The sequence below is a fragment of the Aulostomus chinensis genome, chromosome 10 (assembly GCF_037954235.1).
Source record: "Aulostomus chinensis isolate RoL2024-O1b breed Wild chromosome 10, RoL_Achi_v1.0, whole genome shotgun sequence".
Taxonomy (NCBI): domain Eukaryota; kingdom Metazoa; phylum Chordata; class Actinopteri; order Syngnathiformes; family Aulostomidae; genus Aulostomus; species Aulostomus chinensis.
The window spans coordinates 25593368-25614265 of NC_141329.1; the positions used below are offsets into that span (position 1 = coordinate 25593368).

Consider the following 20898-nt stretch of genomic DNA (forward strand, 5'->3'; position numbering starts at 1 on the left):
CTTCTTCAAACAGAATTTGATGGAAATATTCTTATTTTTTCTAATACAGCTTCCCTCTCACTTAACTACCATTTAAAAATATGATCAGTGCGAAGCACAAACATTATGGAAGACATTTCATCGATCGCTGCTGCAAGCATGTTTGGTATGTTTATTGTCGACGTAAATTCTCCACACCAATTCTATCAGTGCATGTTTCCTCTCCCTCCCCACCTTAATTAGTGTGACTGATGTTTGTGTGCATGTGAACAAGCTTATTAGAGAATCCACAGCCTGTCAACTCCTGCAAATGGTTACAAATGATGCCTCATGTTTTCCCAGTTTATAGCTTGACGTCTCATTCAACTCACTCATACATGAACACGCTCACACGTGGCAAATTTGGAGTTGATCATTACGGCTTATTATGACTCCAGGAAAGTGCCAGTAAAGTTCTACTTGGTGACACTCATATTCCATAAATTAGAGAGGAGCAGCGAGGAAGAAACAAACCAATGATGGGATTCAAAAGTTGACCAGTTTGCTAAAAGGAACTGGGAGAGGGTGTAACCTCCTCCGTGAATATACCATACACTACTTTTATCCTCGTTTATCATTTAAAAGACTTTGAAAAACTGAAATTAAATTGAATAGCTGAATCAATTTCTATCATGGCGCAGGGGAATTTAAAGAAGAGGAAACGGAATGTATCTTCTAAAGGTCTATTAATAATAATAATTGCCTGGGATATCTACAGATTCCATGTGACACTTTCATTAATATCGGTATTGCTTTTTAATGATTTATTGAACTGCAGTATATCATACGAGTCTCATATTCCTTTATACTGGGAAAGGTTACTGGAGGAGTCAGGAGTTTATTTCATGTTCAACCACTATATTTTATCAATGAAACTGACTTTGTTTAGTTGAATAAATGGCATTAATTTTTATCCTGCATTGTGTGCAGTGTAGAAATCCCAGATGTGAGCAAGAAGAGTAGATCTGTTTGTAGGATGCAGCAGTTTAGCCGGCGGGGTTGATCAAGGGAGGCAGATAGCAAACTCCAGGAAAGATAGAAGGAACAGGGTGAGAAAAAAAGCTAAACTTGCTGACGGAATCGATCTCTGGTTTTAATGAATTAAAAACAAAGAAAGGCGAGAAAAAGGAGCCAAAGCTTGCCTTTAATTTTCTGCAAACAAAACAAGACTCAGACCGCAACGGTAGACATAAGAAGATATAGATTTTAATATCTTTATAAACATTTCTGTACTGTTGTTCTTCGATGATAACTTACAGAATTATGGCAGCGAAAGAAAGAAGATGGTACAATCAAACGAGGGGGGAGGTGACAACGTGTGCATTAACAAATGAAGATTCGAAAAATATAACATGAAAAATATGTAAATTAACAAATTACCAGAAAATAAAAAAAAGCCTTCTCCTGACAGAAGGAGCAAAAAACCCTGTTATCATCATTGATGTCACTGATATTGTTTTTCTCATAGTAATACAGTAAATGATTAATATCAGCACAAGTCTTCTCGTCTTTGTTTGTGGTAAAGTTCACACCATCGATACAAACACCATCTTATCAGAAGATTGGAGGGAGGCACAAAAGCTCTGAAACCACAGCGAGATGTCCCGTAATTGTCCGTCTGTATTGTACCGCATCCGCTTGTTAGTTCTGGAGCAATTGGTCTTGGATCCCTACATCCATGGACAATCACGTCCGTTCGTAAAGAGGCGCGATTCCTCTGCATGGTCCCACTGGCGCCATGCTCCGCTGAAAATGTTTCATCTTTTATTGATCACACAAGTCGTTGAAAGATTTTAGCTTTTTTTTGTTTGTTTGTTTGTTTGTTTCTTGATCTTGTATTCCACTGATGTCACGTGATTATGAAAAATGTTCCTCACATTCTCAGTGAGGGAGGAATCAGTTCAGCACAACCTCACTGGGAAACTGAGAAAGCCCTGTTTGACCCTTGACCTCTAAGGCTCCTGTCGTCCCTGCAGCAGGGATCCACCTGTAGGTCCATTTTTGTGTCTTCGGAAAAAAAAAAAAATTAAAAAATTGAAAAAAAAATTCAAGTGAACAACATCTGACACAAGATATAGACAGACTCATCAATATTCACAGCTTGATCTCCCAAAGACACTTATTGTGTTCCAGGCAAATGAAAATAGCACGACAGTCGGCATCATCCTTAAACAATCGATGTTCTGTTGCACAAAAGGAGATAAATGAGGATGGATGCAGAGATGTGTGTATAAATACCAATGAGAATACTGTTAAATAGGCAAGAGATCAGTGCAGTACCTGAAAGAAGCCGGCATTATATAGTTAGAAAGTTGTTACAATTTGTTACAGCTTCATACAGTGTACGAGCTGACCGATTGCTCTATTTATGGCCTTGAAACACCTGTGGCTGTAGCTTTCCATTCTGTGGACTGAATGGTACATTCCTGCGTCTGATACTGAATGACAATGGATGCGATGCTCACGTGTTTATCCACTCTCTTACCTGTCGCCTGGAAAGGATGCAGCAACTTGCAGAAAGAATGGGAGCAAAATGACAACAGAGGCTCTACAGTGGACTGACAGTTAAAGCTGGATGGAACACATAACTAGAAAATTGGAGTTTATATATGAGGAAATCATATTGGCATAAGTGGCAGTGCACGCTTGGTTTGCATGAACCTTTTATCTAACTCTAACTCTCAGTCCTTCCAATTGTTGTGCTGCAAGTCTCTCTATTATAGATGCCTGAATAGTAAAGCTCCCTACACAACACTTACACGTATAATCACACTCACACACACACACATACATAAAAGACACACAGGCCTTGTAGTGCAGGAGCGAGAGGAGAGGGTTTGGAGGGCTATGGTCTTTGTGATTAGCAAACCCTCTGAAGGTCAACGGAGAATGAAGTCAATATTTGTTGTTATCAAGGCCACTGCGAGGGCGTAGACATGTAATAAGGACTGGGATTTGGTTGCCCTATTGTTGGCTTGCTGAACCCCACTAGGGGGGCGAACAGTGGTCCGGGTTGTACACTTGTGCTTCCTCCGTGTGACGGTGCCGTCTGGGGAAGTGTGGTCATGTTTCCCCCCATCTGTGAAATCCGGGGAGGAATCCTCCTTGTCTGCCATGACCTCCTTTGAGTGGTGAACCTCATTGTCAGCCTTCCCCTTGCTCACCCTATTACGAGGCTTTGTGCAGTTCCGAGGACGACCAGGCCTCGAGGGGTGCACTATGTGGGTCTGCCCTCCAGAGCCACCCACCACGCCACGATTCATAGAAGGAGGGTTCACCGTGCCTGATAAATTGTTAGTTTGAGCTCTGGACTCAGAGTTCGGAACAGCTGGTGAGCAGTTGAGGAAGTCCTCCTTGCGAAGCTCCTTGAGGTCTTTACCAACCATATCAGCAGGCGCCTGGCAACCCACGGAGGATGTCGAACCTCTGAAACGCTTCAACCACTCCCACAGCGTAAGAGCCTTGCAGTCACATGACCAGGGATTGTCATTGAGCCGCAGGTATTCCAGGGCAGGCAGAGTGTCTAGGCACTGGCCAGACAGCTCTATCAGGGAGTTGTTGAATAGGTAGAGAGTGGTGAGGCGTTTTAGGTCGTGGAAAGCCAGCCGATGAACCCACTCAATCTGATTTTGGTGCAGAAGCAGACGATCCAGGGCCCGAAGGCCTCTGAAGGTGTTCTGGTTGAGTCTCCACAGGTGATTTCCATGCAGAAACAAGTGGCTCAGATTGTGAAGGTCCATAAACGTGTCGTCCTGCAGGAACTTGAGATGATTATCCTGAGAAGACAGAGAGGACATAATCACATGCAGCAGTTGTGAGCTTAACCATGTTGTCTGTCTCCAGTCACTAGTCTGTTCTTGTTTACTTGTGTCTTTGCATGTGCAAACTGAAGACGACTGGCGAGCTGCATGAATGAATTCTAATGATAAAAAATGTAAACATCTAAGATCCAACTGCATTAATAACCAAAATCCTGGATATAATCAGCCTCACTGTTACGGTTGTGTTTGAATAAATTCTCTGTAAAATGAATCAGAAGCTTATTGTACCTGCAAGTAGAGATACTGCAGGTTTCTCAGTCCTTGGAAGATGTTATTGGGAAGTGAACTGAGTCCACAACGGTACAGGTGCAGAGCATTGAGCCGACTCAACCCGTGAAAGGTGTCTTCTGCCAAGGAGCGCAGGTGGCGGTTGTCTCCCAGATCCAGTTCCTCGAGCAGCGTAAAGCCGTGAAAGGTTGAGGGCTCAATGTATGTGATGTTGTTGGAGTATATCCAGAGAGTGACTGTGTTGGCGCTGAAGTGTCCCCGAAGTAAACGGTGGATCTTATTGTTCTGTAGAAAAATACGCTCACTGTCAGGGGGAATGCCTTCAGGGATGGACAGGAAGTTGTGGGCCTGGCAGGAGACGGTGCTGGGTGTCGTGTAGCAGATACAGTGATGGGGGCAAGACCAGGAAAACTCCAGCCCACAGAGAACCAGCAGGAACTCCAGCCCACAGCCTGCAGTGAACACACACACACACGAATGAAACCGAAAAGAGGAGAGAGAGATTACAGACATAAATCTCCCACATACATAAACACAAAGAGAGAGAGAAAAAAGGATAATCACATTATTTCTAACTAAATTTGGAAACATTGCTTTTTTTTTTTGTTTTTGAAATGAAAAATTAACAATGACCTCAGAAAATTAAGGTTTCAAGATGGAATGCGTCCGAAGTCGCTAACGAACTTGCGTTCTCATTTTGCGCCCAGTGACAGGATGATTACTTTTATCCCCGATCCTTCTATTTTGTGTTGTGTTGTTGTGATTTTCACATTGTCTGCTTGATTGGTTCAACTTGTGCTACAGAAGGAGAATCACATAAGGATTTTGTCTGTCACAGTTTACAGCCTGAAGCCACTGAATGTGTTTCAGGCCCACGATGAAGAGAGAGCAAACAACAACACCTGCTCCACTGAGTCATGAGACGTTCGAGTGAAACTAACTGGATCCCGGTGCAGCACTCTCGTCTGATTCGACACATATGTGGCTATTTCTGAAATTAGCCTTTCTAATATTCTATGTGAGAATTGGCCAATGGTTCAGTTCCCTCCCTGAGTCCGTTGGCACTACTTTACAGTGAGTGGGGTGGCAGTCATCGGACCATTTGTGTTGTTAAATTGGGCGTGGAGAGCTTATTTAAACTTGTAGTAAGCCTGTCTGAGGTGCTTCCTGATCGGTGACATGATTTCCCAGATCCCGGGGACAGGAGATGTGACTTATCCACAGTCTTATCTTAAATGAGCACAACACAGAGTCTGTTATGAAAGCTCCTCTGACAACCCCTGGCTGTCTTCTACCCGCTTTATTATTCACAGCACAGAGGAGGCCTGATTCACTGCCTCTAATCGATACGCCTCTGTTGCCTTTTAACTCATCCTGTAATCCTGGGTCTTTTATGCTGGAATTCAAGAGCTGTAGAATTACTCCCCACCGAAAGACAGGCATATTTATCTGAATGTGTTTTGTAGCCAAACTACGGCTAAGCTGTGACATTCAGAGTCCGACTCTCCTGACCTTTAACAGTAATTCTCTGTGTCTAGTTGAAGTGTTCAAGCACACGGCGGTGTGTCACCTGAACAAGAGTGCGCTCTCATGGGCGCCGCTCTAATCCTGGTTGTTAAACCCTGCCACTGGGCAACAAAGGAATCGCATGCACCTTCCTGAAGCAGGAACATGCCTGCTAAATAAGGTGATTTTTTTCATGGTTGAGCACAGGTTGAGTGCGAGCTTCACGTGTGTTAGCATGCAGGAGAAATGGTGCGTTAGATATTGACATGCCATGAGAGGGAAATAGTCCTCGGTTAGACTAAAATGTTCCAGTCTAGATCCAGTATTTCACAGACTACATCTGCCTTTGTCACCACCAGGTCCCCTTTGTCTCTCTGCTGTTTATATTTCAGTCTCCTTGTCTAGTCGCTCTCTCCTTGCCATTTCTACAAAAGACGTATCAAGCATGGCTCCGACTGACTAAGTAAACAGATTTGCATTGCTCTTGGGAAATAAAGGCTTGCGTTATTTATCAGATAAATAAGGAAGCCAAGATGCAGTGAAATTTCCAAATGTTGTTTGAGGAAGATTTGCATTATGCAGCAGCCAGCAGGTACTTGAGATGGAGCATTTGTTCACATTCCAGTTGACTGTTGAACCTCCTTTAAACATAGAGAACACACAATACAATCAATTTAATCTGCTGATTGTTTTGAGATGGAAGTTGTTTCCTTTCCAATCTGCTTAAGCAACATTTCAGCCATAAAAACCAAACTTCCTCTGATTCCAGTAATTACATAAAAAAAAAAAAAAAACTATTTCCATTAATACTTTACTTGACACATGTCTTCGGTCGAATTAGATATGAGATATCTGACTGGAAAATGATCTGAGCAGGCAAGTGACAGACAACGATAAGCGCAGTACAAAAGCGAGGGGCTGAGAATGTAGATGCCGCCTAGATAGTGAGACCATTTGAGTCAGTGATCCGCTAATCATGTTGGACACCTAAGGATGCGCTTGGTCTTGCTCTCCTTAGCTTGTCAGGAAAACGTAATGGATTTTTTTTTTTCCACCCTGTTTAAACTGTTTCCCTAAAATAGCTGCTTTTACTGCTTTGCCAAATGGCTCTATTTGGAGAGAAAACATGGCAGATATGGAGCAGCATGCCTCTCTCCTTCTCTTGCTTGTGTGAACGGATTTATTTTAACCCCCCCACCTTCCCTCCATTGAAGCTTTCGATGATGTGGATGGAGATGAAGTTCAGGGTTTTTTTTCCCCCTGATTTTTCAGCCATGCTGTGGCCATGCATGCTCTCTTACGGTGTGAACCAGATTGCCACTGGTTGCCTCGGCATTACTTATATTCCCTTAAAACTGCACACGTTGATGCTGATGCTGCTGATCAGGGTTGTACATTTCCAAGCATAAACATAAGCAGTTTGGGAATAAGTCAGGCAGATTCTGTCTGTGTGACAAGCACAAAAAGCCGAATGACTTAAATGAATAGGGAGTGTTTCTCAGTGCAGACGGGAAAATAAGTATTATGTGGGAATGCTGTCTTTAAATAAAAATGTAAGAAATTAATTTGTGTCATTGCTGCATTGTGCGGCTCACACAATGAGCCTATTCAGCTCAAACTGTATTATGAAAACAGCTTTGGACTTGAGTGAGAGCACACAGGCTATTGGAGCTCGGCACAATGACGACAGACTCTGAAAGAGAAATTATGTGTTTTTGGAAAGGAAAAGGTGAGGTTATTTCTGGGCTGTGTATTAGCACTCCCGTCACAAGTCTTTCAACTCAAGTCCGTCCCAGTGCTACTTCCCTCTTACTCAACCTCACAATCACTCTGCTAACTGATGACAGATGCTATTGATAACTCTTCACGTTTGACTCCTTGACCTCATCACTATCAAGCTCCCCTTTCTTTTTGGAGAGTTTAGAAATGGAAATAGATAAATAAATGAATAAAACAGACTGGCCCTGGTCCCTTGACAGACAATGAGAAGTGACTGTGTGGAATATCAATGAAACATAGTTCACACTAGATTTGCCCTCATGAATAACACATCTCTGCTAATGGGAGGGAAATGGTGTGTCTGTACAGCTGCGTGACTCTACCCATCATTAGACTGGACAAACTCAATTTCCTGTGTCTCTCCCAAGACCCTGATAAGCACCCCTGTGTTTTTTTTTTGTGTTTTGTTTTTTTAGGGGCCACTGAATGGTTTCTAAATAAAATCTTCACTCCACACAAAAGATGTTTAGAATCGTATTCATACACACGCTGGTTAGTAATTGTAAAGCAATATCTTAGATTATTGATCAAATAGGCTCCACAGAGCATGCTTCAAAATCTGGAGGATGAATTACTGCTAAATGAGGTTTCACGACACCATAGTGTATATACACCAGTGGGTACTCAATATTATACTCGTATATAGTAATATGAATGTGAAATGTATGGATCTAGATACATATATATCTGATTATGTCTCAATGTCTGAGGCAAGCCCGGTAAACCCACCTGCGTACATGCACAAGGGGATATACGTTGATGAATAATGCATCATAATGCAGCAGTACTGTTTGCATGCTCTTTATGAGTTGACACCAATGATTGCTTTGACTTTGCCGGTAAATGAGAAGGAAAACTCTCATTCATTTCTTAGCATTAGCATCTCTTGGTCAAACTGTGAGCGGTAATTGCACAGATGATCAGCTCCATCAGAAACAAAAAGGAAGCTTGAGCTCAGCTTGATCTGTATCCTTGCACGGTTTCAGATGGTTTGACTGATGTTTTTCTTCTGTTTTTTAGTCAATTTAAGCCGTTATCTGGGTTTCAACTTGAACGCCCTCCTGCCGTTTTATGCGCTCGTGCAACTGCTGCCAGTGCTGCTCAGCCCCTGACTCAATGCTCAGGCAGCTTCCACGTCCCCGGTCCAGAGTCATAACAGCCAAGTCACCATTATAATCAGATATATCTGTGTTAGGTTGTTTCACACTGCTGTAGGGGGCAGTAGGAGGTCGAGTGGCCGTCTGGTAACCAGAGTTACTCGTCTCATCGAGTGTGTTTGTGAATGAGAAACATTGTAAAGCACTTAAAGATGACTTCTAAAATAGAAAAGTATGTCATGCTGACAAATGTAATACTGTGACTTAAATGTGCACCTACTATCAGCTAATTCAATATTTGTGAGATGTCTAAAGACGAGAATTTTATCCCCCAAAAGAGATGATGGAGTTATTTTTGTATCTTTGCTGTGCAATCAAACACTCACAAACAAAAGGATAATTCATTGCAAATCCAATACTTTTTTGTGATATGATCCAAAACATTGTGAATCCAAAAGATTTGTTCATAATCAAGAAGTTTTGCTGTCAGGATTTAGGATAGAAGATGTTAGACATGCCTTTATTGACTTGTCTTGACGTCAGTGACAGCTTGGCTTGAAGTCCCACCCCCAAACCTCCCCTCAACAGGAAACAAAACTTCAATTTAAAAGACAAGACATTTTTTTATGATGAGACTCAACAATCTTGGAATTAAAGTCTTTTTGATAGCCATGTCTCTCATATCAACTGTTTGATTACCAATGATTCCGTTTGATCAAACAGTGGATACAAACAATCAACTCCACACACACAATCCTGGCATTAATTAAATTTGTATTTGCTCCTCCCACCGACATTAGAATAATACACTGGGGAAAATAAAGCTACTCTCTAATTTGGATTTAACAGCCATTGTTGAATTGGCAAATGGTGAAAAAGCTCCAGCTGTGTGTCTGCTTAAGAGCTTTTGCATAATGTTGCGCACGTGATATTTTAATCCCGCCCTGAATTACAACAACGAGCCTGCAATAAATATGAATATGATCAGATGATGATGATACCGCCTGATGTGTTTGGGATTAGATTTCTGACTGACTGCCATTATCAAAGTATAACATGATCCGTGCCTCCAGAGAGAGGATGTTTCTACCAGACAGCTGTTCCACATAGTGCGCTCCTATATATCAACATGCGCGTTAATAACATACACAAATTAAAGTTCTGTTCTCACTGGCATGTGCAGGAGAAGGAGGAAGCAGTAATCACTATCGCTCTAGCTCCTTTAAGTACAGTTGAGTTGGCTTTTAATCACCGTGAAATAAACACTTTTGCCAGAATAAACATTTTGTATTCCACCACTCTCAGTACACTTGATTACATAACCAAAAAAAGAAAAAAGAAAAAGAAAAAAGCAAGTAGGGCTCAGATATCTTAAGAGGAAAATGAATGTGATTTTTCTTCCCTTCTTTGTCAGTGTCTCTTGACTGTCAGGTACAAATTCAAATTGGCAGCCGACCCAAAGCCTCAAGATAAAATTAGAATCAAGATAAAAATAACTCTGACGTATGAAACAACAAATCTCATCAGCGATAAAAGACTGCCTCCTTTTTCTTCAGATGTCTGCAGCATCATGAAGGTCTGGACCTCAAAAAGATCTGATTGGTGGTTTCATCCCCTGCTCCTCTTGCCTGTGAACCCAACACCTCACCGCACATAAACTCGGGTAAACCTGCTTAAAATAATCAGATTGATCCCGTTTACAGTTGTTTTGTTGTTGTTGTTGTTTTTTTGGGTGCGTTAAATGTGATGTAACAGATGAAGTCACCACAACAGAAAGAAGTGAAAGCTGCTGTCAAAAAAGCGTCAGAGTATCCTGGGTTAATCTTTAGTATTACGAAGGACAGTTGTAGTTTTCGGTTCAGGCTGTTTTTCAAACGCAACGCAGCGCCGCTGCTCAAGCACAGACAAGTTGAATTTATCACTTCGGTGACAAAAGACACAGAAGTTAGGGAGACGGAGATGTACAGGACTACAGGTCCAGCTGATAGTGGACTTGTGACCGCTGGTCATATACCTGTGTCTGAGATGGGTAAGAGCTGTTTACCATGTTGGTTGTGTGTTCCATCAAGGTTGATCAGAGCCAATAAATACTCGCATATGCGTGTACTGGAGGGTCAGCGAGTCAATAACCATTGTTCCCATTGGAGAAACAACCAGAGGGTCACTGGTGTGATCCTCACTTCCCCCGGTGACCACGTCCAAGTATCCCTGAACAGGATAATGAGCTCCTAATTGCTCCTGATGACCCTGCAACGGACTGTCGACCTGTCAAGGGTTAACCCCGCCTCTCGCCCAGTGTCAGCTGGGATAGGCTCCACCCCCTTCCCCCCAGCTCTTAACAGATAAGCGGTATAGAAAATGGATGGATGGATGGAAACAACCAGATGCTAGCAGGTTTTTGGGCCAGTGGGGAAGGAGGTCAAGAGCTCTTGAGCAAGAGGCTGAAACCTGGGATGCTCCAGATGGACGCGCTTCACCTGGTACAACAGCAACGTCACAGAATGTGGGCATGAAAAGGTTAAAGCAGGTGAAGCATCTTGAAGATAGCAAGATGCTTGACGACTGTAAACAGTTCACCATGGAAGTTATAAAAGAGCCAGCTGGAAGACTTTACTGGTAACTCAGCCTTTACCTGCTCTTCTAGAATATTCAGTACAATGCGATATTTCGAGCCAACAGATATGTGGCTGTTCACAGTGACAAGTGAAGAGCATAGATGAAGCGTCAGGTCTCAAAAGTAGCCATATAGCACAAGTCTTTCTTCCTAAACTGGAGGTCGTCTGTGTAATTCGAGGAGGTGTCGATCTAAGTGTCTGTGGAAAAACGAGACGAGGAAGCTGTTGAAAAAAATTCTGAACAGCTCTCAGCTCATTTTTTTGTCTACTGCAGGTCCTGAAAGGTACCAGGCTTCAATATTTGCTCATCAGGTAAAAATAACTCCATTACTTGCAATATTACTGCAAACATCAGCACTATGCGAACACTCTTACATACTTACATTGTTTTGTTGTCGAAGAACTACACGTGATATGATATTGTTTAATCTCAGGCATCTTATAGGGAAAAAAAAACATAACAATATTGATCAATTCAAAGAGATGCAACATTTAGAAGTTTTACATTCCAACATTTTCTATTTTCATTAGTTTACATAAGCTTTGATTTCACAGCAGGGAGAACAATCTGCTGAATAAAACATCAGCTTCTAACATTTCCAGCATGAGTCAATGATTGCATATTTATTTTAATTAGGAAGCTTCGAACAAAAGCGGAATTTGTTCTGAAGGATTAAAAAAAACGGAATCATCACTTCTCAGTGACATTTTCGAATGCCTCTGTTGACATGTTAAAAGCACTGATTACCGTCACTCACAAATACATGAACTCAACTGCCAAAAACTGGCCAGCAACATGTCTGCCAGTGTTTTTTGGTTTTAAATAGCCTTCTGCAGAAGGGTATAGATTTTTTCTCGTTTGTCATTCTCTGGCTCCACTGCAGGCAATATTGCCGCATACAGTCTCTGACTATTCTTCTAGTGAATGAAAGGAAAATAGCAGAGCACAATGACAATGCTGAGAAGTGCTGGAGAAAAAGAACATTTTAGAGGCACCACAGTTTATTTTGTCGGCTTTGGATGTTTTTTTTTTTTTTTTGTGCTGTGGTTATACAATATTTTAACAGTTCCATCTCTCTCTTTTCATGCTTGCTCATTACAAATTGGGTCACATTGAGCTAATTGCTATAGACCCTGCAGTTACGAAATATTAGCAACATTTGATAACAAGTCAAAGGCCCCTTGGAAAATCTTGTTTTATGTTGCCAAAAAATGGCTCAAACCCATCTGTCTCCATCTGGTCTCTGGTGAATGATAAAGATTTCATGGGAGAGATCAACCATCTTTTCGCTTAGATCACCTCATCAGTGACAACGTTTTAAATATTCACGGCAATCATTGAATTTCCAGAATGCTTTTAAAATATTCAAAGCCTGCAATTTGAATGCTCGCGTTCCTGCACAGACAGCAGTGGATTTACATATCTGTTCCATGTTTGATTCATTTGAACCTGTTTAGCTACGTATGGTGACGTGAAAGTGTAAAAATGGGTGCAGCAGCTCCTGCACGTTGTTATCCATATCACTTGATCATTCTTCTGTCAGGTCAAGGTTCCATCAAACTGCTTCATGTTTCTGATTGCATCCCTTCCAGAGATAGAAGAGTGGTTAAAGTTAAAAGAGCAGGTAAGATGACGAGCCCGCTAACATAGCAGGTTACACCAGGGATAAAAAGACCAGCGCGCTTTCCACATTATTCATGTTTATCTCGGCAAAGAGCGATTTTATGGCTGTTTGATATTATGAGCAAGCAGTGGCTGGTCAATGAGGCGTCACTGTCTGTGAATCTCTTCAGGTTTACAATTTGGGATGGCCAGGCTCCAAAGAGGAAAGTGCAAAGAAAACAGTGCAGATAAAACTGCGGGTAGACACTGAATGATACGTCTGTGTTGAAAATTATGACAGATCTTTCACACCTGAACAGTGAGAGGAGATGAATATTTAGTTTGTATAAGCGCTTAGCAACACACAAACACACATAAAAGCGAGCACGTAAACCGGTGGGACGTTGAACATGAAAAAGGCAGAAGTGATGTGAGTGACAGCAGAATTTCTCAGCCAGAGGAATCAGACATCCCTAAAAATAACTCTTTCAAACTAGCAGCATCATTTACAGCATATTCAGAATAATGGAGAGGATTTGAGCGTGCACTTAAACAAAGCTCATTTATCTCTAAGATCAGATTTAAAGATGCTGAGAAGCCAAGCAGAGAAGTGGGCAGCTGGTGACTGAGCTACCCACAGATGTTTGATATGGACATTTTAATCACGCACTAAATGGATGACTAGTAGGTGCTAATTTCATGTTTGTAGATATACCTGCTGCTTTTATTCTTCACACACTCACAGCGTCCTCCTGGTTGTTGTTGATGCATAAACATACAGCAGGTACAAAGAGTCTCACAAATCACCGCAACCAGTTGGACCAATAACAGGTGCTGTCAAACCAGCATTTCCAGCGGTGAGCTTGTCTACTGGAATGTGTGCACCATGTATCAGGCCAGCTTAAGTTGTGAAGGAGGTGGACACATAGAGATTGGACATCATCACGCAAGTGAATCAAGCTGGACAGAAAGAGGCTTGACGGCTGAGAGGACAAGGAAAGACTCATCATGACCAATTTAACCTCAAAGTACACCAAACTTCCTGTCATCACAACCATGGAGGAGGTCGATCGCATCGGCCGATTCTGGCTGTCTGCATCAGTTTTATGGATTATGATGTAGGAAGGATGCGTTGTTGCTGCAGTTAGTTTGTCCACCACAGCATACTTTGCCTGCATGACTACAATCATCTCATCGGTGCTTCCAGGCTACTTATCACAGCTGAGCAGTGAGCAGCAGCGTGTCTTCAGGGTAAGATGATTTCTTGTTTGTGAAAAACAAATAGATGGTGCATTGGTGGATTGAGTCTGGTGAGTCTTGACTTCATGTTGCGTTGTCAGTCGCTGGTGGAACTCAATGCTGTGAATAAACATTTCTGTCTTTTACTCTCCTGTGACTTCCTCTCGCTAAGTCACTTGTCCTGAACCTTAGAGTTAATCAACAAACAATGGGACTCGTATTGTCTCTAAACCAAACACCTGCAGTCAATGGGTTCACCAGAATTCACCAGACATGAAGAAAAAAAAAAGTGGGCGACAGCCTCCATCCCTGGCCCACCAGGGAAAAGAGCAAGAGGAAGACTGACAGATCTGGCAAAGAGGAAAAGGAGATCGTTCTAAGGAAGAAAACGAAAGTCGGGCAGCTGCGGCGGTTTGCGGTCATGACCTGATGTGCCTCAGGGCAGAAGGAGGATTGAAGTGAACTTGAACTCAACTATGTGAAAGTATGAACCACATAGATACTGTGGGTTAATTATCGTCTATGTATTAACACGATAGTTATGACAATTTTTTTATTTTAATCACAAGGTTATTGTAAGTAACGTTATGTTGTACAATTCTGCACAAGTAGTGAGAGTTAATTAACTAGTTTTTCCGTCCTTCAGGTTTGGCTTGAGTCAAGCAAAACTGGTACAGTTATGAATAAATACCAACCAATTAGGATGCTTGTTTGATCCCCCTCCAGAATTATGATGACTTAATAAAACTTTTTTTTTTCCTGGGGTTTTCAGACTGTATAAATAAGGTCACTAATATGCATAAGATTTGCAGAAAGAAATCTAAAAACCGACTCTAATGATCTGCCTCAGACTCAATGGTACATTCTGTTATTATTCTGTCAGGGAGCTTTGTGGAGTAGCTCTCTGTTGATCTGACTGGTCCAGTTGCTGTGCCCTGGTCAGTCATGACAGACGCCATCGCTGGTATCATTGCGGGTCTGTGTCAGAGTGACAGCTGATTTGTGGCGACGCCGTGATAACTGGCAGACAGCAAGCAGAGGGGATAGCGGTGCAACTTCCTGTTGACATGCAGGTTTACACCGTTGGAAACTAACACCTGCGCTGACTCCACATGTCTCCATTAAGATTTAATGGGAAAAAGAGGAGTGGATCAGTACATTGTGCACTCAGGGAAACATGCCTTTAGCTCTGCTTGTGTGGTTAGTCCATGAGAACATGAACCTACACTCACCAGGAGACAAGTTCATGCCAGTTAGCGTCTGCCTTATAAAAATAATCACCAAAAACCAAAGGGTGTGACTCTGAAAACTGACGCTGCATAAAGAGACTAAATGTACATGCAATAATAAATGAACACAGTTCTATAAATGCAGGGTGAATTGAAGAGCCTTCATATTTTTGAAATTCACGCTGCAAAACAAAACACATCAGGTAACATCACAACTAGCGTACGAGCGTGCCGACGCACCGCTCAGTCCGTCTCAGTCTGCTGTTATGTCAGCGTCCTTCACACACGTAACCCGTCACATACCTGTCAGCTCCAGCACTTTGACCCTGCTGAGGACGGCCTGGCAACAATTCACTGCATGACTCGACCAAGTCCACATGCTTATTTACCCGGCAAATATTACATTTGTTTTGGATCCAGAGTTGTTATGGCGTTGCTGCTTGGATATCAAAAGAAAAGTGGAGAAAACTGTGTGAGATATTTTCCCCTTTGTCAACAAATTCCTTGTTTCATACATTGTGGCAATTTAACTCGCCAATTTCCCAGAGTAAAACATGATCTTTTTTTCCCCTGTAAACAACAGATACGTGTAATTGCAAAAAAGCCTGTGTCAATGTAATTTGATGACAACACAGCTTGCTGAAACAAAAGTGAAACCGACTCTTTAACTCTCACTCTTTGGTGTCCAAGCGCATGAAACACATGGATACGGTAAAACTTTTGCCTGCTTTGAAAATGACAAATGATGATCTAGATCTGGAAAATGGAACCTGGTAGAACTCAAACAGCAATCACCACTACAATGTCTGGCGTTTGTAGGTCCAATCCACCGCTCCTACGTCCTAACGTGGAATTTCTTGCTTTGAATGTCACCACACTGACGTCTTCGCTGTGGTTGAACATGTTAAACTTGAGTGGGAAAAAACAAAAAAACAAAATGCAATACGCACCTGTAGTTTGCAGAAACGTGCTGACATTCTACCCCGGCAACTGGGCTGTACAATTTATAAATGCATTTGTAGTTTAATGAATTGGTCATTAAGAGTATCTGGCCGACGTGTGTGCAGTAGATTTGACATCAGAAAGCCTCAGAAACACACACACACAAAAACAGTACACACCACTAAAAGCTTTTTTGAGCTTAATATTTAGCACTTGCATGGCTGTGTTTCAGAGCCATCAGGTCTGTATAAAGCTATACCTGCAGTGAAAGGTGGTATTTTCCAGTTGACTGGCCTCTTCCTCCTCCATCCCCCTTACATGTTTCTCTTAAGACAAACTGTACGGAACCTTCCTGCTGCAGCAGATGCCTCCTTGCATACAAACCTCATGCGCCCTAGATTCAAATGGATCAATTATTCATATCAGGTGAGAGTTGGGTGCTCTGTGTATTTTAAAGCCCCACACACACACACACACACACACATACACATACACACATGCGTGGAGAGTTTCAACATTCTCAACTAATGGCTTCAAAGAGGCAAGGAGAAATGCGAAATCAAGCAGAAAAGTGCATGTGTGAGGGAACAACGATGCAATGTGACTCATTAGTTCAAGGGACTGAAGGTTGACCAAGAGACAAAGAAATCTCGCTGGAAGTCAGAGCATGCAGACAAGCTTTAGGGGTGACAGAGAATGCAACCCAGGTATGTACACTGAAAGAAGCGTACAAAGCATGGGTGCACACATCAAACCACAATTCAGCGGAAGTCTGCTTTATATAAGAAAGCCGATCAAGCAGCAAAGAGGGCAGGCTGTCCTCATTCAGTTCTATATTTTCAGAAAGCAATGTACTATAAATATACATAACCCACGTAATGATGAGCCAAGAGTGAGAGGACATGAGCATCCAAGTGTTTTTTATGAGACCGGACAATTATATTTATTTGTATTTTAACATAAACTGTTATTTGCCCAAAATCTGTGGGGTTTTTTGGGGGCCTAAAGCCACCAAGAGCTTGACCGCAGTGCTGTTCCAACTCTCTTCTTGCATTTGCAGCCCATGCACATCAAGCTGGAGGGGTTCCATTGACTGATCGATTGATTGTGTTGCTGGATATTCATGGCATCATGCAGGAAAATGCATAACTTCATATGTGAATTTTCACGTGAGGAGCATCACACTCTTATAGATAAATAGAGAATGTTACCAATTCGCAGAAATTTTTCAAAGACTATATATATATATATGTGTGTGTGTGTGTGTGTGTGTGTGTGTGTGTGTGTGTGTGTGTGTGTGTAATGGAAGCCAGATCCTGGGTACTAATACTTATGTTTTAAACTGTGAAGCGAGACAAGGAGGGTGACACGTTTCTCCTTCTTGATCAGATATCTCACCAGCTCAGACCCTGAATGTTTGCCTTCAAGTCTCACGACAAGAGAACAAATCTCAGTGTCAGCGTTCTGACTACAAAGTGTTTAAACAAGGTCTGACACTTCCACCCATCTTTCCAGAGTCAGAGGTGGAGATTGGCTGCATCTGCTGGCGTGCTGACGTTACACAGTGTCTGGTCAGACGTTTTGACTCTTTTCCTCGAGCAATGCTTCGGTGCTGTTTGTATGCAGCGCCAGCATCTTGAATTACTTAAGGGAGATGTTACCCAAAAGTGTGTCACTATCCTCATTTGGATGATTATTGTGTCTCGTCCTCTTTGTTAAGCAGGTGTTGCATTTGTCAAGCGGTGGCCAAAATTAGAATGTTTGAATGTGTGTTTTTCTCTTCAGAAGTGGAAGGGGAGTGGAAATAAAATACAACCACAAACAAAAGATCAGAAGAGAAAGAGCAGAGGAAAGAGGTGAAATAGAAGGCCCTGATCTTAAGAGAGTAATCCCTTTTCATTCGGAGTAGTTTTTAAGACTATGAGAGCTTCAGCATTGATCCTGGTTTAATGTCACTTCATTAATAATTGGCCTCTATAGGGCTCATAACCTTGAAGACACCAACAAACACTCAGCATTTACTTTTTCTATCAATTTAATGACAAAAAGACTACTCTATGTTCGTTTCACATCAAATTTAGATCTGATTTGCTCCCGATTGGATCTCATCGTGGTCTTTCTACTCTTCAGCTCCACTGTTCTGTCTTCATTCAGCCCAGGTCCAGCAGAGGATGATAACTTATCTTCATTTCATTCGTTCAGTTCTCTGTACTTTGTTAGGAGTTGCCCTTGAGCCGCTGTTGTGTCTCCTTTTGGTAAATGCACACATGCGCCTGCTGACTGACTCTTTTGAAGAATGAGCCTAAAAATCAGATCAGCAAAAATTCAGGAATGTTTGCTCTTGTATAATTACTTCCTGATAGTTTGTAGGATATCTCAGGAACTCACTGATGACCTTGATGAAATTAAAGTGAGGAACCCTGGATCCTGAAGACACTTCTAGGACATGGTAGAACTCTAACCCAGCAGCTGGTGGTACTACTGGACATTAACACACGAACATTCTGGATCCAAAAGACCTATTGTCAACAAAATGATCTCATAAAATTAAAGCAGCATATGTTAATTGAATGTATGTATGTAAAATAGTAGGCTGATGTATTTTTTGTCAGTTTGCAACCTCAAATCCAGTTTTTTAACCCCCCCCCCCCAAAAAAAACAAAAAAAACCCCCAAACTTTAGCTATGGGCTCATTGGGTAAAATCATTTCATGTTGTGGAGAGCGGGACCTGTAACGTGTCCAGCTCACGAGCAGAGGACGGCGTCAGAAACTACACGGAGCACCGCTATCCTCTCAGTGTACACAACCGAATTCCTCCCAACGTTATTTCCTGCGCTCCCGTCCTGTCCGTCACCATTATGCCATTTCAGACGGACTTTAAAGTCTCTATGCAGATTTAAATTACTGTTCCTTTTCACAACCTGTCTCTCCCATTATGTACTCCTTCCCCATGCCTTGTCCCCCTTGCTGTTTAATTGATTCTGTTGTTGTTTCCCAAAACTACAAAGCGGGAGGCTTCGCTGGATAAAACACAGTCACTGTCTAGTTGTGATTAAAGAAAACCCAGTCTGGCTGTTAGAGATACTATAGCAGCTTATGGGATTTAGTGAGTCCCTGGAAAGCGCGACACCAAACCAAAGATTCACTTCAAAGTGTTCAATCACCAAACCTTCAAACATCCAAGCCAATAATTAATTAATTTTTTCCCCCCGTCTTTGCCCAGTTAGCTGTGTTTTGTTATGGTGAATCTGAGGATCATGACAAATAACTCGATCTTTTCACGAAACGTTCTTATCGTGTCGTGAGGGCTGCTGTGTTTGCCGCAGCTCTGCCATTTGAAGTTTCTATTTTGCTTTCCTCCTCTCAATTGTAAACCTGAATCCTCTGGAGGAGAACCACACAAACTATTGAGCTTTGCGAGAGCATCCCCCCTCCCTCTTAGATGCTTGTTTGCATGCAACTACCACTCACTAGTGAGTGCTCCCAATCCCCTCTCTCCTTATAAATCCAAGTGCCTTGCCGCAGACATTCCACGGATAAGTGGTTTATTTTTTTCCCCCCTCCACTGTCATGGCCTGAGACAAATTTTTTTTGTATGCAATGACTCGCTCCCTTGAACTTCTGAACTTCTTGACCAAAAAGATAGCTTTCCACTGAAGATTGTGCCAAGTCATAAATGATATTCAGACAAGCAGCTGCGAAAGAAGATGTCAGGCTCCATCTTAGCTCATGCACTGGATGATGAAACATGATTCCCTCCAGCCACTTTCCTCCCTTCTCCCCTTGAAGACAGATAACGAGATGTAAAGTCAAGGACAGAGGGAGAGAGAGAGCCTGTGAGGGGTTTGTTTACACAAGAAATTGTGAGAGTGGTATTTCAAATATAGGGGAAGATGCAGCAAATGAGGAGGGCAGAGACACAATCGAGAGATGGAGAGTAAAGGAGGGATAATGAAAGAGAGCAAAGAGAGACAATGGATAAAACCGCCCTCAATCAAAAACGCTCTGACACTAATTGCAATTTGTCAAAAGAAACGTGCGATGTGATAAATTTTTCTGTACACGAAGAAAAGTGACACAATTAATAATTTCGCAAAAAAAACAATTGGTCCTATCTGCTTCCTTTCAGATGTAAATGATGAGTTCCCAGCTGAGAGCTGAAAGTTCACTGTTATAGGAAGAATAAACTTTCAAAGAGAAATCAAATCTACCAAGATTGCTGTGCAATGAGGACAGTGCTTTACTGGACTGCTTTTATATAAAGAATGAAGACTTTATTAATAAATGTATGTTGGCGTACCGACATGACTTCAGGATTCTGCGAAAGGACCGACGAATCTGAAATCTGCAGCGCTGCACTTTCAACCTTCCTCCACTATCCAACCATTAAAATGTCACAACAGGACATGGAACAGACTGGTGCTGACATCCCTGAGCTCAGTACTGAATTAAAACCGGGACATGGAAACCACTTAGTGACATCTCTGGGTCAAACACTGTAAACCAGATACTTCACCTGCAATAAAAGAAAGCATTTCAAAACACTTTTCATGATAGAGTTGTTGCTCTTTCTCTCTCTCGCTCACACACAAACACACGCCTCCTCTGTGTCCACCAAATGTTCCCTCCTGTGATAACACTCATGTTCAGAGGAACCCTTAGAGCAAAGACTTGTTCTTCACTCTCAGTACATGTATGTTACACCCATATTGTTAATTTATAAGCAGTATAACTACCTTAGTATATACTCCCTTACTGCAGTAACACAAAACAACATCATTAAATAAATACCAGCCACTGACAGCAGTGAGTAAATGTTA

General features: G+C 42.0%; 1 protein-coding gene across 1 annotated transcript in view; it reads right to left on the reverse strand.

The window, feature by feature from the left end:
• Window positions 1–1143: 1143 nt before the first annotated feature.
• The window catches only part of rtn4rl1b (reticulon 4 receptor-like 1b), a 140510-nt gene continuing 120755 nt past the window's right edge, over window positions 1144–20898 (reverse strand). The window contains exons 2-3 of the mRNA XM_086215278.1: window positions 4068–4519; window positions 1144–3794 (exon numbers count right to left, since the gene is read on the reverse strand). Coding sequence (XP_086071404.1) covers window positions 2898–3794; window positions 4068–4519 — 1349 coding nt within the window. The 3' untranslated portion in view covers window positions 1144–2897. The remainder of the gene's footprint in view (window positions 3795–4067; window positions 4520–20898) is intronic.